This window comes from Myotis daubentonii, chromosome 3, assembly GCF_963259705.1.
Source record: "Myotis daubentonii chromosome 3, mMyoDau2.1, whole genome shotgun sequence".
Classification (NCBI taxonomy): Eukaryota; Metazoa; Chordata; class Mammalia; order Chiroptera; family Vespertilionidae; genus Myotis; species Myotis daubentonii.
In genome coordinates this window covers 214,674,021-214,698,729 of record NC_081842.1, presented here as the reverse complement: position 1 = coordinate 214,698,729, position 24,709 = coordinate 214,674,021, and the positions used below count along the sequence as shown (strand labels likewise).

General features: G+C 43.6%; 1 protein-coding gene and 1 long non-coding RNA gene across 9 annotated transcripts in view; one reads left to right on the top strand and one right to left on the bottom strand.

The window, feature by feature from the left end:
* The window catches only part of LOC132231709 (uncharacterized), a 319,045-nt gene that overhangs the window by 87,812 nt on the left and 206,524 nt on the right, over positions 1 to 24,709 (bottom strand). The window lies entirely within an intron of this gene.
* The window catches only part of UBE4B (ubiquitination factor E4B), a 92,327-nt gene that overhangs the window by 28,227 nt on the left and 39,391 nt on the right, over positions 1 to 24,709 (top strand). For 2 of the 8 annotated variants that reach the window (XM_059691291.1, XM_059691292.1), the window contains 7 exons: positions 306 to 492; positions 10,195 to 10,330; positions 17,043 to 17,130; positions 18,133 to 18,277; positions 19,876 to 20,104; positions 20,547 to 20,960; positions 21,936 to 22,076. In XM_059691291.1, coding sequence (XP_059547274.1) covers positions 306 to 492; positions 10,195 to 10,330; positions 17,043 to 17,130; positions 18,133 to 18,277; positions 19,876 to 20,104; positions 20,547 to 20,960; positions 21,936 to 22,076 — 1,340 coding nt within the window. Of the gene's footprint in view, positions 1 to 305; positions 493 to 9,900; positions 10,099 to 10,192; positions 10,331 to 15,677; positions 15,755 to 17,042; positions 17,131 to 17,167; positions 17,254 to 18,132; positions 18,278 to 19,875; positions 20,105 to 20,546; positions 20,961 to 21,935; positions 22,077 to 24,709 lie in introns of those variants that run through there. The other 6 variants (XM_059691294.1, XM_059691296.1, XM_059691297.1 and 3 more) reach the window with 6 other exon arrangements.

Genomic DNA, 24,709 nt, shown 5'->3' with positions numbered 1-24,709 from the left:
CGAAACCCGGGCATGTGCCCTGACCAGGACTCGAACTGTGTGACCTTCTGGTTCATAGGTCGATGCTCAACCACAGCCATGCCGGCCGGGTGGAATTAAAATAATTATGTGCTGCAGTTTTTAAAAAGTGAGGTGGTGGCTTGCAGAAATACTGGTACACGGAGTTAATACTTTCCTCAAGTGGATACTTTATTCTCAAGGCACATTTAGTCGTTCGGCTCTAGTGCGGTTACTGATAACGCTAATGTTCCTCTCCGCAGACAGTGTTCCTGCTGTTTACTTACATGTGCCCTTTTCCCGCACAGATCCGGCGGAGGCGCCTGGCTCGACTTGCTGGTGGACAGACCTCCCAGCCTACCACCCCGCTCACCTCTCCCCAGAGGGAGAACCCTCCGGGGCCCCCTATAGCGGCATCAGCCCCCGGCCCCTCCCAGAGTCTTGGTCTCAATGTCCACAACATGACCCCAGCTACCTCCCCAATAGGTGCATCAGGTAAGCCTCTCTTCATACCTGGGTGTGCTTATCATTCTAATCGTAGCCTTTTATTCGCTTATAGTTTTGACATTTCCACAACAAGGTACAATCAATTGGACAGCAACTTTTTAAAATCCTCAAGCCATAGTTTAACATTTGAGATTATTACAGCATGCTTTGTTGATGTCTACTCATTTTGATAGTGATCTGTTAAAACTAACTGTTTTCCTTTCCATCACTTACCATTTTTTCCAAACAGGGTCAGGTCTTGTCTTTGATGGCAAAGTGATTAAGACTATATTTGGTTCTGCTGATTTGATGAGTTTGGTTGATGCTTTTAAGATAAAATCATCTGAAAATACGAGATTGAAATTATGGTCAAAGTAACAAGCCTCTAAATACAGATTTCCTTGTTTACATTGGCATAGAATGCTTTCTCTGAATTTTCAGGGCATAAAAGTTTGCCTGGTGTGATGTTTTAGGACTATTTTATTGACAATTACTTAGCTAACAAAAGGTTTATTTCTTTTTTTTTTTTTGTAATATATTTTTATTGATTTCAGAGAGGAAGGGAGAGGGAGAGAGAGATAGAAACATCAATGATGAGAATCATTGATCAGCTGCCTCCTGCATGCCTCCTACTGGGAATCGAGCCTGCAGTTTGAGCATATGCCATTGACCGGAATTGAATCTGGGACCCTTCAGTCCTCAGGCTGATGCTCTATCCAGAGACAAACCAGCTAGGGCAAGGTTTATTTCTTTATAATTAATGAGTTCAGGTTGATATCTAGGAGTATCTTTGTTGGGAAAATGATGATAGTGACTCATACTGAATATTTGAAAATATCTGTCCTTTCTCTAAATGAACATTTCTATCAAACATAATTATTACCAGTGTAGTAATTACTGTAATTATTTAAGATCCTAATTATGAGAAAGTAGGTGCTAAGAGATCTGTATTGATTATCATATCATCTAATAATTGAACATGGAGTTTTCAGTTCTGTAGTCATTTATTTTTTTTAATTAAATCTTTATTGTTCAGATTAGTACAGTTGCTCCTCTTCTTTCCCCCCCATAGCTCCCCTCCACCCGGTTCCTACCCCCCTCTGCTCTCACCCCCCCCCCCACTGTCCTCATCCATAGGTGCACGATTATTGTCCAGTCTCTTCCTGCATCCCCCATACCCCTTTCCCCCCCAAGAATAGTCAGTCCACTCCCTTTCTATGCCCCTGATTCTATTATAATCACCAGTTCATTCTATTCATCAGATTATTTATTCACTTGATTTTTAGATTCACTTGTTGATAGATGTGTATTTGTTGTTCATAATTTGTATCTTTACCTTTTTCTTCTTCTTCCTCTTCTTGAAGGATACCTTTCAGCATTTCATATAATACTGGTTTGGTGGTGATGAACTCCTTTAGCTTTTCCTTATCTGTGAAGCTCTTTATCTGACCTTCAATTCTGAATGATAGCTTTGCTGGATAAAGTAATCTTGGTTGTAGGTTCTTGGCATTCATCACTTTGAATATTTCTTGCCACTCCCTTCTGGCCTGCAAAGTTTCTTTTGAGAAATCAGCTGACAGTCGTATGGGTACTCCCTTGTAGGTAACTGAGTTTCTTTCTCTTGCTGCTTTTAAGAGTCTCTCTTTGTCTTTTGCTCTTGGCATTTTAATTATGATGTATGTTGGTGTGGTCCTCTTTGGATTTCTTTTGTTTGGGGTTCTCTGTGCTTCCTGGACTTGAATGTCTATTTCTTTCACTGGGTAGGGGAAGTTTTCTGTCATTATTTCTTCAAATAGGTTTTCGATATCTTGCTCTCTCTCTTCTTCTGGCACCCCTATAATTCTGATGTTGGTACGCTTGAAGCTGTCCCAGAGGCTCCTTACACTATCTTCATATTTTTGGATTCTTTTTTCATTTTGCTTTTCCAGTTGGGTGTTTTTTGCTTCTTCGTATTTCAAATCTTTGACTTGATTCTTGCGATCCTCTAGTCTGCTATTGGAACTCTGCATAATATCCTTTATTTCAGTCAGTGTATGCTTAATTTCTAGTTGGTCCTTTATCATAACCTCGAGGGTCTCACTAGATTTCTTGAGGGTCTCACTACATTTATTGGCGGTTTCTAGAAAGTTCTTGAAAAACCTTAAAAGTGTGGTTTTGAACTCTATATCCAGTAGTTTGCTTTCCTCCATTTCTGTCATTTGTGTCCTGTTTCTTTGTCTCTGCATTTTTTATGTTTCCCTGTGTTGATAGAGTGGCTTTGTGTGCTAGGTGTCCTATAGGGCCCAGTGGCTCAGCCTCCCCAATTACCTGGGGTGGACACTCTTGGTGCACCCCTTTGTGAGCTTTGTGCACAGTCTTGTTGTAGTTAAGTCTTGATTGTTGTAGGTATCACTGAGAGGAATTGACCTCCAGGCCTATTGGCTGTGAGAATCAGCTGTGTCTACAGTGGGAGAACTTCTGTGCTGAAGACACCCTTATGGGGCAAGACTTGCTTCAGTGGGGCTTTGGTGCTCACTGAGTCTGCCCCCTGAGTGTGACCCTTAAGGATCTGAGGAGTTGTAATCTGGATGGTTCCACTCTGACCACTGGGTACACTGGCTCTTGGATCTAAGGAGGTGCTAATTTAGCCTCTGCCTGAGGCTACCCAGCAGGAGCTACGAAGAGATCTGCAGATTCCCCTTCCTTGTTTGGGTTTGGTTGTGCCCAAATGAGGCCCAGCTGTGAAGCAATGCAAGCTGCTGTGGGGCCTTGGGCCTTCTCTTGGAAGTTCTGGGTCTGTCTGGCCCAGCTGCAGTTTGTTAGGTAATTTTCAGATTGCAAAGGGCCAGGGCATTCATATGCAAAAGCCTCTGCCGCAGCCTGGGTGGGGCAGGGTCTCAGGGGAACAACAGGGCAGAGCAAGCAGCTATGGCTGATCCTCAGCCCTGCCCTAAGGGACCCCATGTCTCAGTGTCCCAGTAATCGCTGCAAGCACCTTTGAGAGAAAGCCGCCCTCGAGTTCCGAGTTCTGCCCGCTGCCAGACAATCCAGTTTCTCCCCGTATGAGTCTAGGTCCCCAGAGACTCACCCGGAACCAGAGTTCAGAGCAGTCAGGGGCTTGTGGCTCCCTCCCGATTCAAAAAAACGGTCACGTCCTCAGTCGCCAGCCCTTGCCGTGTGCGCTTGAGCCTCCGTACCTCTGCACTCCACCTCCGCAGCTCCTCTGAGTCTCAGTGTGCTTTTCTCTTTCCTTCTAGTTGTAGAATATCCACTCAGCCAGCCTTCCTGTGGTTCTGGATGATGTCCGTTTTGTCTTTTAGTTGTATTTTTGAATTTGTTGTGGGAGGCAGCAATTTCCGGTGTTTACCTATGCCGCCATCTTGGTTTCTCTAGTTCTGTAGTCATTTAATGCACTCTGCCTTAGTTCCCTCTGAATAACCTGTCTTGTTTTAGGTTGACTAGTCAATTAAAAGTGTTTTTCCGCCCAAGCTGGTTTGGCTCAGTGGATAGAGCATTGGCCTGCAGACTGAATAGTTCGGGTTCAATTCCAGTCAAGGGCACATGCCCAGGTTGCGGGCTCAGTCGCCAGTAGGGGGCATGCAGGAGGCAGCTGATCAATAATTCTCTCTCATCATTGATGTTTCTGTCTCTCTCCCTCTCCTTTCCTCTCTGAAATCAATAAAAACATGTTTTAAAATAAAATGTGTTTTACAGAGTTTCTGTTGTAGACATCATTGTAGCCTCCTCCTCATGTAAAAATAAATTCTTACACATCATTAGAAAAGTGAGATCAGTTCAGGCCAAATCATCAGTTAGTAATGAACAGTGCCTTTGCCTGCAATGTCTCCTCTGTACACTCCGACAAGCTGTGCTGGGCCTCTGGTAGGGGAAGGGTTCGAGATTCTGGTTGTGTCTTACCTTTTCCTTGGAGACAGCGCTCCTTGTCTCCCCATGGTTGCCATCCCCCCTCCCCCAGCCCTGTTTCCTCCCCGTGCCCCTCCACCCAGGAATGCTAGAAACTGTCCAGGGAGAACTGGTTTGGTGGGGAGTCTCACTGCATCAGGAAAGGTCAGGCAGGTGACCCAGAACTCTGTGCTCCTGGCAGGCCCCTCAGCACTCCTGGGCGCAGCACGCTGTCTGTTTGGGACCAGCAGCACTCACCCCAGCATGCCCCTGTGCAGTGAACAAAGCTAGAGAAAAACCAGACCGTGCTGCCGGTCTCATTTCAGATTCATGACCACAAACCAAGTGGACCCTTAACAGTGCAGGCAGTTGTACCATATTTCCTGGTTTCCTTCCCCACTCTGCTAATTATTCCTTACCTCCTGCAGTCTGCGGCCTCATTCTCCATGCGCACTCTCAGCTGATGGCCCGCCTTCCTATTCCTGGAGAAAACATGCGGCAGAAAGGACCTCCTAAAGGGCTTGCACTGCCACCCCTCCCCCCCTCGTTGCAGGCCCACCCTAGGTCCCAGCTCCTCCCACCTGCTCAGAGCCCTTGCCCAGCAGTCCCATTTCTCCTGCTTTGTCTGATTTTCCAGCTCAAGTAAAAAAAACTTTTATTTTTTAATAGCCATTTACATTCTGTTCCTTCTCCCATCATGGGAATAAATAAAAAGGAACTCTTGCCCTGGCCAGGTGGCTCACTTGGTTGGTGTGTCATCCCATACACCTGCAAATGTTCGATTCCACGTCAGGGCACATGCCTACGTTGCAGGTTTGGTTTCCTGTTGGGTGATGTTTCTCTCTCCCTTCTTCTCTTTAAAAATCAATAAATATATCCTCTGGGAGGATTAAAAAAAAAGGGGGAACTCCTGATCTCATTTGCCCTGCGGGCTTCCACCCACATCTCTGCACCCATTCACAACAGAACTTCGGGATGAGTTGCCTGTGCTCACTGTCCTCCCTCTGCCCTCACACCCTCTGCTGAATCGATCCCTCAGGTGAGGCCCGTGGTCTCTGAGTCACCATCTGATCTTACCTGTCAGCTTCACTGGGCCTGGCTTTACCCTCTTTTCCTGAAATGCTTTCCTCTCATCTTCTAGAACAGCGGTCACCAACTGATGGTCCGCGGACCACTGATGGTCCTTGAGGTCTGAAAGGTTGGGACTGCTGTTCTAGACCCCCACACTCCTGGTTTCTTCCTGCCTCTGTTCTTCTTGCTTCTCTGTATGGCTCTTGATTTCTCTGTGTTCTGAATGTGAGGGTGCCCAGGACTCAATAGTTAAGCTCTCATCCTCTCCTGTGTTTATTCTCTCACTGATATATCTGGCTTCTTGGCTTTACTGTCTCTAATCTGATGACTCCTAAGCTTGTCTTCAGCCCAGACCTGTTCCTGGAGCCTCAGACTCAAACATCATCCAATCCACACCTCATAGTTAACACGTCCACAGTCGAGGTCCTGATGATTGCTCGCATGCCATCCTCCCCCAGGACCCCATCCCCATAAATAACAACTCTTCTTTGCCTGTTTGCTTAAGCCTAAGCATTATCTCCTCTGTTTACCTCATATTCTAGTTGCGGGTCATGAAAACTCTTTCTGTAAAGGGCCAGGCAGTAAATAACTTGGGCTTTGAAGGCTGTGCAGTCTCTGCCACAGCTGTTCTTCTCCACCCTGTGGCACAATCGCAGACACAGATGATATGTAAATGAAGGAGCGTGGCTGTGTTCCAATAAAGCTTTATTCAGTGGGTCAGATGTGGCCCTCGGACTAGATTCCTGGCCCCTACTCCAGGTCTATCAGCAAAATAGAACCTGACCAGATTCTCACAACTCACCTCACCTGTCCTGCTGCCACCCAGGTCCCAGGCACCTGCACATCCTGCCTGGATGCTGGGGGGCCTCCTCACTGGTCTCACCAGGCCCTCCCTGGCCTCAGTGGGGAGCCAGTGAGTCCCTCTAAAGCAGCGGTTCTCAACCTGTGGGTCGCGACCCCTTTCGGAGTCAAACGACCCTTTCACAGGGGTCTCAGACCATCGGAAAACACATATATAATTACATATTGTTTTTGTGATTAATCACTATGCTTTAATTATGTTCAATTTGTAACAATGAAATTGGGGGTCACCACAACATGAGGACCTGTATTAAAGGGTCACGGCATTAGGAAGGTTGAGAACCACTGCTCTAAAGCATAAGTACCAGGTCATAAAACAGCGTCAGTTTTACAGCAAGCTCATTCCGATGCCCACACTCACGTACAGAAAGACTAGACAGCTTTTAGCTCTTGGCAGTGCCTCTGAGCTGTGAAGTCCTAATTGTGTTTCTTGAATAGTCGCCATTATTCCTAATCACATGCAGGTAGATATTATTGGCCATGTCCTTGGCAGACTGGAGAAACAAATTTACATGAACTTATTAAATAAACAAGTCTAAGCAGAACAAAACAGAAGACAATCCCCTCATAAAAAGGTCACGTCAGCTCAAAACCCTGCACTGGCTCCCTGCCTTCCCCGAGTGAATGTCAGTCCTCCCCGACCAGGGCTGCGTGTGGCCTGACCCTGCTGCCGCCCCGATCTCCACTCTCACCGCTCTTCTTACTCCCTCTGTTCCGGCCATGCTGGCTTCCCTGCTGTTCTGGAACATTCCAGGCGTGATCCCTACTTGGGCCTTTATATTTTCTGTTTCTGTGCCTAGAATGCTTATGCCCTAAAATCCACAGGCTTTTTTGCTTAACTCTCCAGATGCTTATTTGTTACCTTCTCAGTAACACCTTCTCTGGGCGACCTAAAACCACAACCTCTATCCGACACAGATCGTTTTTCTTGGGCGGATATGGCACATGTGCTACCTGCATGTCCTGTTTTCTCTGCCTTCCCTCCTAGAGTGTGAGCTCCATGGGGCACAGGCTCTGTCCCTGGTGCCTTTAACAGTGGTAGCACATGATGGGCACCGAGTAAAAGATCTGCTGAATTAATCAATCACAAGAGGAAATGACCAAAATGATATCAGCATGTGTAGCTCAAGCCTGGCCGGTGTGGCTCAGTGGTTGAGGGCACATGCCCAGGTTGTGGGCTTGATCCCCAGGGGGCATGTGCAGGAGGCAGCTGATCAGTGATTCTCTCTCATCATTGATGTTTCTATCTCTCTTTCGTTCTCCTTTCCTCTACCTCTAAAAACAATTGAAAAAACATTTTTAAAAAATCTCAAGAAGATAAAATAGTGTGTGTGTGTGTGTGTGTGTGAGAGAGAGAGAGAGAGAAATGCTGGAACAGAGCTAGTGTTGCAGCTTAACTATAGGCATTTGTTTTGGTTTATACCCGAAAGGGATATCATTCAGGAAATACTTCAATGCTAGGAGCAAAATCTTACAAAAATAAAACCCTATTAAATAAAAAATCTAGCCTTCCCACACAGAATGCATACTTTACCTTTAACAAGATCCTAGTCACCATAGCAGTTTGGGAAGCTGCCATTTTGAGAGTCGTAATTCATATTTTATTGAGCAGACCTGGCTCTCTCCGCTCTTTGTCATACACACCCTCACTCTTTAAAATTTGGTACGTAGAGATTTTACTCATCTTCTAAAGGAGGATCAGAGGTGTTGCCTGTGTTTTAATTCTCTAATGTCTGGTTTTATGGACATGAAGGGGGCGCTATCTGTGCCTTAAAGCTTGGCCTCCTGACAGTGAGTTCTCAAGGCTGGGGTGGGAGAGGGTGAGGACAGACGCATGTGTGTGTGGTTTGAGAACAACGCGGTATTTTGTACAAGTGCTTTGATTGGTTGTTACTCATGATATTGAATTCATATTGATCCTAAATAAAGTCAGACCATCTGATTTTTAAGTGTCAGAAAGGAGTGGGGTCATGTGGTTGTACAGATGGAGGAACTAGTAAACATAGTTAATTCTGGGAGAATTGCCCCATGTTTGACCCAGAAGGTGAGGCTCACATGGCGAGTTCAGGAGGATGCAGATGATCTCCTGTGTCTTATAGAAACATTGGGATGCAGTCCATTAGCTGGGTGGAATACTCCGGCACTGTACTGCTATGGGCTGTTGTACACAGAGTATAGTTGTGGAATGTGATCTTACAAATACAGGTTTTCAGACAGCGTACTGTAATTACCTGTTTATTCTAAGCCTGGTTTTATCAGGTAGGTTTTTTAAATCTGAACTGCTATCCCATAAAAATTGTTGAGTTTTATTATTGATCAATTTTTATTAAAAAATTGTCAGACCTTTCACTATGATAGGTAAACTAATGTTCTCCTAAGGACATTATTGGTGCTCTATTATCTAGTCCTTCAGTAAATATTTGCTGAAAACCTACTTTGCATTACCCTTCTTGAATTAATGAATTTAAAGTTTTGCTGTCTTCCACAAGCTTCTCAGAATTCTCACTACATTAGATGTTTTCCATATTTCCCTTGAGTCTACTTAGGAACACTGACAATTTCGTTTCTCTTTTCCTTCATGAGTCCTGCAGAAGTTTTAATAAACAGGTATATGTTAATACCTGCTATCAGGAGTGGATAAATGTTTTGTAACATTCTTCAGCGAAGAGACATTAAAGGGTGGCAACTTTACTTTCTTGGAATGCTGGGATGGTTAAAATGTTATCCACTTGGTAGTTGTTTCAGCAACAACTGGTAATTCAAGTTGTTTTTGAAAAAATGTAAGTCTCATTTTCCTTTCACCACAATAGGTATATGCAGGGTGTCCCAAAAATGTATATACACATTGAATACCACTATTAACCCCAGTGGGTCACATCTGAAAAGAAAGAAACATCAGTTGAGGTGTCAGCTGTTAAACTGTGTATATATTTTTTGGAACACCCTGTATTTTGTATTTTTTTATGCCCTCTATTTTTAAAAGTACTTGCAGATGTCTGGATATTCATAGAGTTAAAGTACTTTTTAAAATTCTATGAAAACCTGCCTTTAAAGACATCGATGAGAAATCTGTCCCTGTGCTCATGCTGCGTCTCACGCCTCTGGAAGCTCTGTGAGGGCAGGGCAGTGTCAGTTATTCCCTTACCCCGGCTGCCACGGAGAAGATGTTCACTCAGTTCATGCACTGATCTGTATTTAGCAATAGCTCAGATGGGTCTATTGCGTGCTTTCAACATTTTATTATGTCAAGTTTATGCCTACAGCAGATTTGAAAGAATCTTGCAATGAACACCTATATACCCACCATCTAGATCCTTCCATTAACATTTTAGTATATTTGCTTGATCACACCTCTCCCTCTACATGTCTCTATAGCCCTTCATTAATGTATCTTATTCTTGGTACATTTCAAGGGTTTTCCTGGCCTGTGATGGAGGCTAATTTGTATTCCAGGATCATAGTTTAAATTGGTGAAAAAGAAGGTGATGAGGAATCAGTTTTAGATATTAGATACAGCTCTGTTACTGACCTCATGCGATGTATATTGATAAGTTATGATTAATTGTTAATGTTCCTATGATTTAATATTACTTTTGCATTCAGTGTCATCTTTTATTAGAAACTAGAGGCCTGATGCACAAAATACGTGCAAGGGGCTCGGCCCTCGCAGCCCTGTCGGCTACCCCAGTGGCTGCCCCGGCTTCATCCAGAAGGTCATCCAGATGGTCGTTGGGCCGTTTGGTCGATTTGCATATTACCCTTTTATTATTATAGATTCTTCGATTGCTGACTGTCACAATGGTATGAATACCAATTGTGTATATTTACTGTTGTCATTACAAATGGTTTTACTGTTACTTATGTGGGACTTAATCTTTCATGTCTTTTTCTGCCTAGGAGTAGCCCATCGAAGCCAGAGCAGTGAAGGAGTCAGTTCTCTCAGCAGCTCGCCCTCCAATAGCCTTGAAACACAATCGCAGTCTCTCTCACGTTCCCAGAGCATGGATATAGATGGTGTCTCTTGTGAGAAAAGGTAAAGTGAGCTGATTTCCCAGTAGAGTGTATTGATGGAAAGAGAAAGATCCATTCAATTTAGCCTCTAATCATTAGTCTCAGATGCCAAGCCCAGAGATCCATGCCAGTCCATAGCAAATTAGAGCTAAATTTATTAAACTTAAAGGTCTTTGTATTATTCTGAAGTGTTCTTTATACCTTTTTATGTTTTTGGTGTTGAAATGTCTTTTGTGAAATAATGGCGTAGGACGGTAAGAAATGTTTTTAGTTTTTTAATGTCTTTGTACACAAAGTTGGCATCATCTGTCAGTCCCTAAATATTTCTTTGAAATTTTACTGATCAGTGAACATTTAAAAGGTGGATGGAGCTCAATAAGTGGACTGATCTAGCTGAGCCAAACAGTCTACGAGCTCTGTAAGGATCAGGGTGTCCTGGAGCAGAGCCTTCCTGTGCTGCAAGTGCACCATGACCAGGTGATAGAGTGGCGGAGGTGTTGATTTCTTTATTCCATGGGCCAGCCAGACACCCCCCCCCAACTCGAAGACCCATTTCCACTGCTCTAAGCTGCCCCCTCTGTTTATGTCAGCAGGCCAGACAAATATTATCTTCTCTGTGTGATATGATATGAAAAAGGTTGAGAAGTACTAGAATAGAGCTTCGGCAGTTGGGTGGGTTGGGGGTGAGGAACCAGATCAGAGACCACACACATTAGGCAAGAGTTCAGGAAGGTCGGCACTCTCAGGGAAAAGATCAAGTTAACCCCATAGAGTAAAAACAATTTTGTTCTTATTATCTTTGCTTTGAATACATGTATTTTCTTTTTTAAAATATATTTTTATTGATTTTAGAGAGGAAGGGAGAGGAAGAGAGACAGAAACATCAGTGATGAAAGAGAACCATTGATCGGCTGCCTCCTGCATGCCCTCCCCTGGAAACTGAGCCTACAACCTGGCCATGTGCCCTGACAGAGAATGATAGGCCGATGCTCAACCACTGAGCCACACCGACTGGGCAATACATGTATTTATTTTTTTTTAATCAAGTCAGCTCTGTGATTTCATGGCTAATAGGTAACTTTCATCTGGGTTTAGCACCTAGATCAGCCGTGGGCAAACTACGGCCCGCGGCCCGTTTGAAATGAATAAAACTAAAAAAGAAAAAAGACCGTACCCTTTTATGTAATGATGTTTACTTTGAATTTATATTAGTTCACACAAACACTCCATCCATGCTTTTGTTCCGGCCCTCTGGTCCAGTTTAAGAACCCATTGTGGCCCTCGAGTCAAAAAGTTTGCCCACCCCTGACCTAGATTCACACTATTGGTATAGTCTAAAAAACCTCAAGCTAAGAATCGTCATATACAGTGAACCAAGGCGTCTAACAGAAGAAAACACAAAGCATCATGTCTTCAGAGAATTTCCTTAGAAAAATTTCCAAGTAATATTAGCTCATGGTCAAAAATCACAAAGCACAGCAGAAAACAGCCAGCATGACTAACAGCCAACAGATCTGTAACAACAGTTATTTCACCTAGAGATTTTAGGGCTTTGGAATTATCAGGTACAGAATATAAAATATGTATATTTAAATAAATTTAAAAAGGAATTGAAAACATAAGGGGCAGGTGACTATAAAAACAACCAAGCACATTGGTAAAGAACCAAATACAATTTTTAGAAAGGAAAAGATAATTCAAATTGAAACGAGTTAAACAAAGGATTAGACATAGCTAAAGAGAGAATTAACAGATGGAATGATAGAGCTGAAGAAATTACCCAGAGTACACCACAAAGAAAGTGATGAAAAATATGAAAGATGGAGATGTAGAATACACAGATTCAATATATATTTAATAGAAACATTAAAAGGAGAGGAGAGGGACTTGGAGAGATTCACCACTTTTCTCCTTATTAGACATTTTTTCCTCTACTGGTTTGGAAGCCATTATCAAAAAATAAATGGCTGAAATATAAAATAATATTGAATGTCAATTATAATTTAAAAAAAAGATAAATGGTTGAGAATTTCTCTAGAGTTGATAAATGATATGAATCTTCAGATTCAGGAAGCCCAGCAGCTCACAAACAGGTTAAACAAAAAGCAATTTCTATCTAGACATCTCTTAATAAAATTGCAGAATACCAAAGACCTATAAGTAGTCAGAAAAGAGATTCTCTACAAAAGAACAACTATTAGATGTCTCAAAGATGGAAGCCAGAGGATGTTGGAGTAATAGCATTGAATGCTGACAGGAAGTCTACTGGAAATTGTGCACCTTTGTGGAACGATCTTTTAAGAGCAAGGGTGAAATAAAGACATTAATAGATTAAAAACCTGATAACCTGCCACTAAAAGACCCCCAACTTTTTTTTTAAATATATTTTTATTGATTTCAGAGAGGAAGGGAGAGGGAGAGAGAGAGAAACATCACTAATGAGAGAGAACCATTGATCGGCTGCCTCCTGCACGCCCCCTACTGAGGATTGAGCCCGCAACCGCAACCGGGGCATATGTCCTTGACTGGAATCCAACACGGGACCCTTCAGTCCACAGGCCAATGCTCTATCCACTAAGCCAAACCAGCTAGGGCCCCCTGACTTTTTTAACAGATATAGTTAAGAAAGAAAATGATCTCAGGAATAATGTGTGACATGCAAGAAGGAAGGGTGAGTGAAGAAAATAATAAACACGGATGGTATAAAGCAATAACAACAGTGTAGAAAAATCAGATAGGGCTAACATTTAGCTGGCCAGCAGTAGCAGGTTAGTCGTAAGGGGCGTTTCGGGGGTTCGTTGACCCAAGCAAGATCTAAAGTCCTCGTATACTTGAGAAAGGGGTAAAGGTACTGGCCAACTTTTTTTTTTTTTAAGATACTGGCCAACTTTTAGATTTTGAGTTAAGAATACTGGTTAAATTTCAAGGGTAGCCACTAATAGAATGGAAATAGAGTATATCTTCCAAACCAGTAAAAGGGAAGTATGGAACCATAGTGAGGAGGTGGGAGGGTGGAGTTAAGTCAATTCAAAGAAAGGGAAGGAAGAAACAAATTTCTAAAAAGAGACAAATAGCACAAAATAAGCTGGTCAAAAGAAATGAAAATATGTTAGCAATTACAGTAAATCACAGTGAAAAGGAATAGGTTGTGTTGAAAACAAAACAGAACCCAGCTTTATCCTTGTTTATAAAAGGAATATCTGAAAGATTAGGTTAGAGAAGTAAGGTTAAGAGTAAAAAAAACCGTAAAAGGGATACCAGGCAAACGAAACAAAGTAAACAAAGAAACTTGGGGTAAGCATATTAGTGAAGTAGACCTTAAGGCACAAAATATTACTAGACGTAAGCACTAGATAACGACAGATGTTTTGTTTACCGTAGGATTTAACAGTTCTGAAAGTCCATGTACTTAGTAATATAACAGCAATATGCAATAAAGCCAATGTTGACAGAACTAGAAGAAATTGACACAGTCATAGAGGGAGTGTTTTAACAATAGATCATTTATCAATAGATTAAAGAGAATAAATATGAATAAGCATATGGGCAAATTAAACAACACAGCTGGCAAGCTTGATCCAGCGGAAAGATGCAGAACTTTCTCCTGTACAGTTGGAGAATACACATTGCTTTCCTAATACTCACTGACCAAAAAGTTTCAACAGTCAGAATCGTACATGTTTTCTCACTAGTATTAGGTTTGATAATTAATACGGGGGCGGGGGACTTATTTATTTTATAAATATATCTTTATTGATTTCAGAGAGGACGGGAGAGAGAGAGAAACATCAATGATGAAATAGACTCATTGATCAGCCACCTCCTGCATGCCCCCTACCGGGGATCAAGCCCGCAACCTGGGCATGTGCCCTTGACTAGAATTGAATCCAGGACCCTTACATCCGCAGCTGACCCTCTATTCACTGAGCCAAACCAGCTAGGGCAAAAACCTTTTTTAAAAAAACTTTAAGGCACTTGTAAATTTTAGAAATGGAGTATGCTTCTATATACAGGTTAAAGAAAATATCATAATGGAAGTTTGAAAGTATGTGGGCCTGAACAGTAACAAATATTATGAATCATGATCTGCGTGTTGCAGCTAGAGTGGTCCTTAGAAGAAAACCTAAAGCTATAATATATTAAATAGGAAAAAAGAATACAAGGAAATATTGGGACTAAGAACCCGTGGGTTGGAATGCTCTTCCCCTGGGCATGAATGGGTAACCGCCTTCATGTTGTTGCTTATCTGGCATTTCCCAGTGAGGCTCACCCCATGTCAAGCAGAAAGCCCTGCACTCTCAGTTGCCTTTTCCCTGCTCTTTTTTCTTTAAATTTTCCATAGCACTCACTATACTATGTGCTTTGCTTATTTATGTTTATTGTTTATTCTCTTTTTTTTAATGTTCTGTTTTTTTTTTATTATTGATTTCAGAGAGGAAGGGAGAGGGTGAGGAAGAGAGATAGAATCATCAGTGATGAGAGAGAATCATTGATCAGCTGCTTCCTGCACACACCTTACTGGGGCGCGAGCCCATAAACCCAGGCATATGTCCTGACCAGGAAATGAACTGTGACCTCCTGGTTCATAAGTCGACGCTCAACCACTGAGCCACCAAGAGGCCAGGCTGTTTATTCTCTTTCTGTCTCTAGATGGAATGTATGCTCCATGACGCAGTGATTTATTTACTTATTTATTTTTGTCTTTTTTGTTCACTGACATTTTAGACACCTAGCACAAGCCCTACATAGAATGGGCGCTCAGTAATATTTGTTATTGAAAGGGGGAATTCCATGAAAAGTGTAAATATGCAAATGCAAATAAATTTGATAAGTTGGATGAAAATGAAATTCCTAGAAAAACATATTTCTCCCAAAAGTGAATCAAGAAGACCTGAATAATTAAAAAAACCCACATGAAATAAATTGAATCAATATTTAAAAAATTTTCAACAAAAGAACCTTGCTCATATAGTTTTATAGGTTAATGTGATATGATATAGTACAATATAATATGATCAACTTAAGTTTATGTCAGAAAGCCAAGGGTGCTTCAACATTAGAAAATTTATAAATATTATTCACCATATTATAAAAGAGAAAAGGCATTGCAAATTTTGCTAAACTTCAACAGTGGATGATAAAAATTTTAACAAACGGTACAGAAAGGTGCGTTCTTAAACCGACAACAGCAGAGATAGAGTTAACAAAATAATCATACCTTCCCCTGCATTTCCAGGCTCCGTTGCAGCTAGATTGGGGTCCAGTGACTAGTTCTGTCCCATAGACTGTGAGTGGAAGTGACATGTGTCACTTGTAGGAAAGGCAGTTGAGCCGATGTTCCTCCTCGTCCCTCTCTTCTCTTGCTCCAGTGACCTGGGAGGCTGAGTATTGCAGATGGCATAGATTAAAGATGAAGTCAGGATGCTTCACTCTCACCAGACTTTGCGTAAGCAAGAAATAAACCCTTATAGTGTTAAGCCTCTAAGATTTCAGAGTATATGTGTTACCACAGCAGAGCCTGTCTTATTCTGACTAATACAAAGAACAGCTACCAGAAACTGCAGCACTCTCATTTTCAGTGGCGAGGCGTTAGAAACTCTCTTTGGAATCAGTAATAAGAACAAGAATGGCTGCTATTTCTGCTTCTCTTCACCATGGGGATCCTACCCCATGCAGGGAACAAGTAGGGACTGGAGTGGAAGAAACAAAACATTTATTGTTCAAAGATAAAATGATTACCTAGTGAGCCCTGTGTATAAGTAAAGTTGCTTAAAATAGATCTGTGTCCAAAATCAGTTACATTACTGTGTACTAGCAGCAACCAAAAATTAGAAAACTTAATTTTTAAAAAGGTACCGTTCATAATTTCATTTAAAAATATATGGTACATAGGTATAAATTGAGCGAAAGAAGTGAAAGACTTGTGGAGAAAATTATAAAAGTTTATCAAAAGACCTTAATGAAAGCCTAAGTACTTGGAGAGAGATACCATGGGTAGACTCAGTAACATAATGATGCCATTTCTCCTCACTTTGATCTCTGGAGTCAGTGAAATGCTAGTCAAAATCCCAGTAGAATATTTAAGGAACCTGGCAAGCTAATTCTTAGTTCTATATGCAAAAGCAAAGGGTCAGGAATGGCCAAGACTCTCCTAAAGTAGAAGAACCAGGTGGAGGCACTGACCCAGCAGGTATCAAGACTTAGTGTGAAGTTTTAGTAAGACAGCGTGGTGTTGGCTCAGGGACAAACAGCTTGTCTAATGGAACAGAAACCAGTGTCCAGAAGGAACCACACATATACTATATAATAGGACATATGAATAGGTGACTTCATATTAGTGTAAAAATGATGGTCTTTTCAATAAATGGTCCTGGGACACTTATTTATTTAATGTGGGGGAAAATACTGTATGTTCTCAACTAGATTTTATAATCAGGCTCTGAATGATTGTATATAGCTTACCGTAATATGTATAGAAAATATGCTCTATTTTTTTGAAAGTGAGCGTAAGAAAATGACAACTTGGGAAAAATATTAAAATTATGATAGAATGTTTCTATCGTAATATATGAAAAGAGCTCTTTAAAGAATTAATAGAAAAAAAGGATGAACCTTTATTATTTCGCTTTCCTGACTGATTTTGATTAATATTTAAAAACTTCCTCAGCCAGAGGCTGGGACATTTGGGTGGATTTATGAAAGGTAAAAGACTTATTTGTCTTTTGTACTTAAAGCATGTCCCAGGTGGATGTGGATTCAGGAATTGAAAATATGGAAGTTGATGAAAATGATCGAAGAGAAAAAAGGAGCCTCAGCGATAAGGTTGGTAAGAGGAAGCCTTGCTTCTGTTTTAGTACAGGTGACATGACACAGGGAAGCAGCGCTCACATCTCGTATCTACGGAGTCTGTTAAGAGTGGGCCACCAATTAGCAGGTCCTGGTCAGGTGATTGGTTTTTTATTTTGAGGAAAAATGGGTAGCCCAGCCTGCCCTTACTAATGGAAGTATAACTCAGTCTTTTAGAGAAGAAGGGAGAGGGAGAGAGAGAAACATCAATGATGAGAGTAAATCATTGATTGGCTGCCTCCTGCACTCCCCCATTGGGGATCAAGCCTGCAGCCCAGGCATGGGCCCTGACCAGAATCGACCTTGACCTCCTAGTTCATAGGTCAGCACTCAACCACCGAGCCACGCCAGCTGGCTTAACTCAGTCCTTTTAACTGATAAAATTCTTCCCTTATCTTTGTTTCAGGCCCATGTTTCCAACAGGAAATTTGGTTTGTAATAGGAATTCATTCAGAGCTAATTTGAATGTTTTCTGTTGGTGTTTGGCTTAAGCAAGTAGATCAGTCATGTCTTTGGGACTATTCCAAGGAAAATGACTGGAAATTGAGACAGTATGTGGGACCCAGTAGCAAGAACAAACTTCTTGAAAGCATGAAGTCTTCATATTTTGTTATCATCTGAGTTCAGTTTCTATATTTAGAAACAGTGTTGTGGGTTTTTGCTATTTCTGGTGTGGTGCAGAACTGGTGTAGGCAATTGGGCCACTTTCTGTTCAGTAAGTTATTAGTGTTCAGCAGCACGTGCTGATTGTTAGAAGTTGCAGTGGAAGCAGTGTGATGCTTCATTTTGTGTAGTTCTTTAGTGTAACGCAAAGTGTAGCTCTCACGTCACAGTAACAAGTTTCTCTTTCTCTAAGTCAGTAGGTGAATAGTTCTAGCACTTCTGAAATGAATTAAGTCAGGATTTAGCATTTCTATGGAAGTCTAACTCGGACCTCCCACCACTTGAAATTAACCCCCAAATCTTCTTCCTCACAAGGAGCCGGCGTCGGGTTCTGAAGTATCTGAAGAGCAGGCCTTGCAGCTGGTCTGTAAGATCTTTCGTGTCTCCTGGAAGGACCGGGACAGAGATGTCATCTTTCTTTCTTCTCTTTCTGCACAATTTAAGCAGAACCCAAAAGAAGGTAGGACTGTAGCTCAGCTGTCCTATTTCAGAGCCCTGTCCTTAAGGGAAAAAGAGAATGTAAGGTCTTGCCCTTCCCTGCTGTCCCATCACTCTGTCCTGCTCTGGGTGGGGGTTTTGAGTACAGGGGTACTTCTTGGTCAGGGCTCTGATGTATGGCCACTTTCCACTGATCTTATCAATACATTTCTTTTTTACTTTTACCATCTCTAAAAGAAAATTATATAAATAAGTTAATAGTGTCCATTGTCTCAGGGTTGACATTTTTTCCTTTGTAAAAAGAAGATGCTTAGAGCATTAGCACCTCTTACAAAGCAGGAGCCTTCTGGGAAGTCTGCAGGGACCCTGAGAGAGGCGCTCCGTGTGGCCTGTACTGCCTGAAGTGCCTCCCAGGTCCTTTGTAGGCAGTGGAGTAAATCTGCTGAATTCCATTGCTTAGCAAGATTGGACATACTGATATTTTGCTGTGTTCCCAGTATTCTATTTTAAGAAGCTGCACTAAACCACACTTACAACAAAGTAATAAAACTCAGCATGGCACCCTTTGGAACACAGAAGAGGTAGGGGAGGTGGGCAAGGGTGTTCTCTTGCACATCACAGCAATGCTGCTGGCAGGGATTTGTGTCTGGTTTGATCACTGATGCCTTCCCAGTGCCACGAAGGGTGCCTTGCACTTAATCCCTCATTAGGTGCATTTTATTTTATTTTCATTGATTTCAGAGAGGAAGAGAGAGGGATAGAAACATCAGTGATGAGAGAGAATCATTGATTGGCTGCTTCCTGTAAGTCCCACACTGGGGATCGAGCCCACGACCTGTGCATGTGCCCTGACCGGGAATCGAACCCATGGCCTCTTGGTTCCTGGGTTGACGCTCAACTGCTGAGCCACACCAGCTGGGCTATAAGTCATAATTTTTAATAACCAAATCAGATAATACTTGCCTGCATCGGAGCTGTTATTTATGTAGTGATGTTTAAACTGTATTTAAAGGCCTACATACAGTAAAGCAGTTGGGAGCTGCAGAGAGTGAGAAGGAAGCTTAGCAGTGGGAATCTGCTCCAAAAAGCCAGACGGTGCCTAGAAGTCAGACCCTTCATAAAATACTTTGAACTTTGTACTTGATAGTTTTACTGTGTATAAAACATATACAGGAAAAGAAATATTAACCCAGTTGATTTCTAGTGTGATAAACTAACCTCTAGTTGGGAGTAACTTTTTTACAGCTAATACGTATCAGCAGTAACTCATTGACTGCACTCTAATAATTTTTTTTAATGAGGTTTGTATTTTGGAATAATTCTAGATTTCTAAAACAGTATTAGAGAGTACAGGGAGTTTCTGCATGCACTTCACCCAGTTCCCTAACGTTACCATCTTACATAGCCCAGCAGACCTGTCCAAACTAAGACATTCCTGTTAACTGCACTCCAGGCCTGGTTTGGGTTTCTCCAGTTCTCCACTAACATCTCTTTCCTGTTCCAGGGTCCAGTCCAGGCCGGGGCACCACCCTGCACCTCTCTGGTTCCCTTTGGCTTTTTCAAAGACAGTGTATTTAAAGAACCACGTGTAACCTCCCTTTTATTCTGCCTTTCCAACAGTGTTCTCTGATTTTAAGGACTTGATTGGCCAGATTTTAATGGAAGTGCTAATGATGTCCACTCAGACTAGAGATGAAAACCCGTTCGCCAGTCTGACAGCCACGTCACAGCCAATTGCCGCGGCAGCTCGGTCACCCGACAGAAATCTCACGCTAAATACTGGCTCGGTCCCCGGAACGAGTCCCATGTTCTGCGGTGTGGGTTCCTTCGGCGCCAGCTCTTTGTCTAGGTCAGTGCGGTTCTTTTTGCACAGTTAAGTGGTAGTAAAACAGCCACGAGCATGTAAGAGAAGGGAGCGTTCTTTCGGGGGCCTGTGCAGATTGTAGCAGGTGTCATATTTGGGGGCTTGGATTTGGTCACTGCGGGAGGTGTTGTCCTTTTCAGGTTGGTCTCTTTGGCTTTCCATGGTTTGGCTTTTGGTAAACTAAAATTTAGAAATAAAACATTAATCTTTGGCGAGAGGGCTTTAAAATATAAGTATAACTTCTAGACCTTTACAGCAATTAGGTGATTCTTATTTAGGTATCTCAAAGATTCGTATACTTGAATGCTTAGAGATGGGAAGTGTGACTATACTGTTCTTTAAAAGCGTGATTATTTTTTATTTTAATTCTTTATCTCAGGTTTTTCTTCCATTTTCTCTTCTTTCCTCCTCTTCTCACCTAATTCAGCCTCTATGAAACTAGCCCCGCTCCCAGCGTGAGCTTCTGGAGCTCTGTGCCGGCGATGAGCTTGCCCTTTGCCTCCCCCTCCGGGGCAGCCGGCCACGCGGCTGTGCCTTCCATTTCCCTCAGTGCTCATGGCTCGGCCCCCGGGACTGCGGGAAGCCAGCCGCCATCGCCATCGCTGCGTTATCGCCCCTACACTGTTACCCACCCCGGGGGGCCTTCCGCCTCTCCTACCCCGAGGTCCCCAGGCCTCTCCCTTCCAGCTAGCTCACCGAGCCTCCCCGCCCTCGCTAGTAGCCCTCAAGCCGTGCCGGCCAGCTCTTCCCGACAGAGGGCCGCCAGCACGGGGCCAGCCTTCCTGCCGGCCTCACCCAGTGCCCTGAGCAGACGCCCCCCCTCCCTCAGGACTTCTCCTAGGTATTTATTCAGCAGGAGAGCGGGCGGTGTGCGTGCAGTGCAGGGAAACAGGTTAACACGTTTGGAAGGACTGTTGTGTGGCACTGACTCCAGCTACATGGGTTTTCTGTTGGGGTTATTAACCGTGTGTCTAACTAGTTGGTAGGCTCTTGCCCTGACTCCGTGCTTCTGCCCGGCTTTGGTAACACCAGAAAGCATGGGTGGCTCTGTTGTGGGCACCTTTGTTCCCTACCTTCCCCTCACCCTTTCTCTGTCCTGTAAAAAAAAAAAAAAAAAAAAAGGAAGAAAAAGTAACTTAGTTTTTAAAATTGAATTCACATGTCACTCCTCGTTACAAGAATTTCAGAGACTGTAGGCAGTTGGTATTTGAGAGTTGGGGATCACAGAACCACTTTTTGACTTTCATACTGTTGACACTTGTAGTTGAAATATAGTCAGACCAAGCGGTGGTGAGGGCAGAGCTGGGCCTGGTGTCCCTTAGCTCTGGTCACTGGACGGAGCCAGCATTCATGCCTTGACTCTGATTCCAGCTCCTAGACAGAGGTGGCCCCAGAGTTCCATTAACCCAGTGCCCTTCTCACAGGCCCCTGTGCATCTCTGTGGCTCAGGTGAATCACTTTCCTGCATGTCAGTAGAGAAAACTTCCAGCATAAGCTTTAATTAATTGAACAGCAAAAGCTTTCTCCCTCGCCCTAACCGGTTTGGCTGAGTGGATAGAGTGTCGGCCTGCGGACTGAAAGGTCCCAGGTTCGATTCCGGTCAAGGGCATGTACTTTGGTTGTGGGCATATCCCCAGTAGGAGGTGTGCAGGAGGCAGCTGATCAATGTGTCTCTCTCATCGATGTTTCTAACTCTCTATCCCTCTCCCTTCCTCTCTGTAAAAAATCAATAAAAATATATTATTAAAAAAAAAAGCTTTCTCCCTCTTGTTTTTCCTCTGTTCCCTGATCACCTTTTTTGCTTTTGTTGTGGTAGTATGTACGACAGTCCTTTCTCCTTCCTCTTCCTCGCGCTTTCTGGGGACAGTAGTGATGATGATGAAGAAGAAGAAGATGATGGTGATGATGAAGGTGTTGGTGGTGGTGATGAGTTTTCTTGTGTCCAGTTTGGGTCCAGGTATCAGGAATGGAGTCTTACCCCTGCATGTGCATAGGTGCTTAGGAACTAACTCCCGTAAGCCCTGGTTAGGGGGCTGCTTTGAACCCCAACAGCATAGGGTCAGGCGAGCCCACTGGAGAGTGAAGATGTGAGCATTTGCATGTCCTGAAATGCTAGGACCCTCTTGTGGGGTACAGGGCACATAGGAAAATTTTCATAGTTGTTGCCTGGTAAGTTTAGAGAAAACTTACATATAATCTTTTGTCAAAAACATGAATAACAGAGTAGAGATCAGTCACCATTAACTCCAGCCGCCCTAAGCTCTACAAATGAAGAACCCTGCACTTACCTGTTGCGAGGATATTCTTGTGAGTGAGCAGATGTAGCAACATGTGCTCTGAGAGGCATGTTTTCCCGCGCACAGCTGCATGGATGACTGCTCTTTAGGAATGGCAGAGGTGCTGGCGTGTGTGCGTGTGCGCGCTTGCGCGGGTCCTGCCCGGCTCAGTCTGGGCAATCGGTTGATGGGCATACGGGGTCGTCCTTCCACTGTAATTGTGAGTCTGCTTTCATGTCTAACCTCGATTTCACTGATCGCCTCCCTGACCTCAGTGAAGCTAGACCAGCCGTGGACAAATTACGGCCCGCGGGCCGGATCCGGCCCGTTTGAAATGAATAAAACTAAAAAAAAAAAAGACTGTACCCTTTTATGTAATGATGTTTACTTTGAATTTATATTAGTTCACACAAACACTCCATCCATGCTTTTGTTCCGGCCCTCTGGTCCAGTTTAAGAACCCATTGTGGCCCTCGAGTCAAAAAGTTTGCCCACCCCTGAGCTAGACTCTGCTTGTTTATTTATTAAAAAACTAGAGGCCTGGTGCATGAAATTCGTGCACAGGTAGGGTCCCTAGGGCTGGCTGGCCATCAGGGCTCATCTGTGGGGCGACTGGCGGGGTGATTGGGGGCCCCTGCTGGCAACTGCCTTGGTTGGCCTGGCGCTGCCCACTCACCAGCTCTGTCCCCCGTCCCACTTGCTGGCCGGCCCTGTCCCCTGCCACCGCTGCCGGTCTCCTTCCTCTGTGGGGTTACCGGCAGGGTGATTGGGGGTCCCCTGCTGGCACCAGCCTTGGCTGGCCCAGGGCCTGTGGGCTGGGGGCAGCTCCTGCGTTAAGTGTCTGCCCCCTGGTGGTCAGTATGCATCATAGCGACTGGTCATTCCACTGGTCGTTCCACCATTCCATTGATTTTCATATTAGGCTTTTATTATATAGGATATGTTTTTATTGATATTTGGAGAGAAAGGAAGGGAGAAGGATAGAGAGATAGAAACATCGATGAGAGGAACATTATTGAACAGCTGCCTCCTGCAAGGCCCGTACTGGGGATCAAGCCCATAATCGAGGCATGTGCCCTGACCATGACCTCTTGGTTCTTGAGTCGACCCTCAACCCCTGAGCCAAACCAGCCGGGCTAGCCCCTGCTTGTTTAGACGGCCTTTGGAATGGCAGCAGAGGCCTAAACACAGTTCATTAATATTGCTGAGTGTTCCCTCCTAAAAAAGGCTACTTAGGTTGTCCAGGTGACTTTGAAAAGAAAATACAATAATACCGTCTTTCTAACACTCTGACTCATTGTCTTACAGTTTTGCTCTTAAATTGAAGTTTCCTCTGGGCTGAGTTGGTATTTGTGCCCAACACTGTTTAAAAATAACTCGAGGCTATAAATAGAGCCGGCAGTAGGAGTAGGGACACTTCATTACCTCTGACAGTGGGCAGAGGACTGAGTGTATAAAGGGAGAGGAACGGGGCGCACGGTTGACGGCTGACTCGGGAAGGTTGATGTTTGTATTAGCTTGAACGTTGTGCCGCTCTTTCTCGAGTATGCTTCCCAGCCAGAAAGGTGCCTTTTCTTGTAGGAAAATGCTGTTGCGTGATCATAGTTATGCGGCAGGTATCCTCGTTAGAATCAGTTTCCATGCATGATAAGTGCTTTGTTAGCTGTTTGTGAGTTATCTGCGGAGAATCTCTCCCTGGCCCATTTAATCCCAGCTTTCTCTAACAAAGGTATCAGATGGTGTGCTGCTGTCACTAACACCTGTCTTTCTGGACTTACAACATCCCAGCTTTGTCTCAGATCTAGATCCTACACCTGCCAGGAGAAGTAAAACTCCGGGGTTGTGTAATAATAGCTGAGCACACTCACCGAGCATCACGTGCCAGCCGCTGTCAGTGCTGCATTCATTGCCACCGTAATCCGCCCAGCAGCCCTCCTCCTTACTGTGAGAACTGGGCCACTGGGAGGGAGGCGAGTCACGTGACTAGGCCGTGCAGAGCCTGGGTCAGAGCCCCCGGGCTGCCTCTGGCGTGTCCATCTTCGTCCAATAGGACTGTGTTGTTCTCGTTCCTTACTGGTTCTTTTGCTGCCAAGAGCATCTTCTCTGTTCTGCGCGAGAACATTTGACTCCGTAATTACAGAATCGCATCCCAGGCAGCAGGCACGCCCTTTGCTGGCTGTCAAAATGGAATCTGATCTATCCAGATTTTGGCAACTTAGAGGTTCTGAATAGATATAAAAAAGAATATAAAAGGATGGGTAAAAAGGCATAACGGATTAAACAGATAGAGTGGACCTTGAGAATGCTGGTAGGG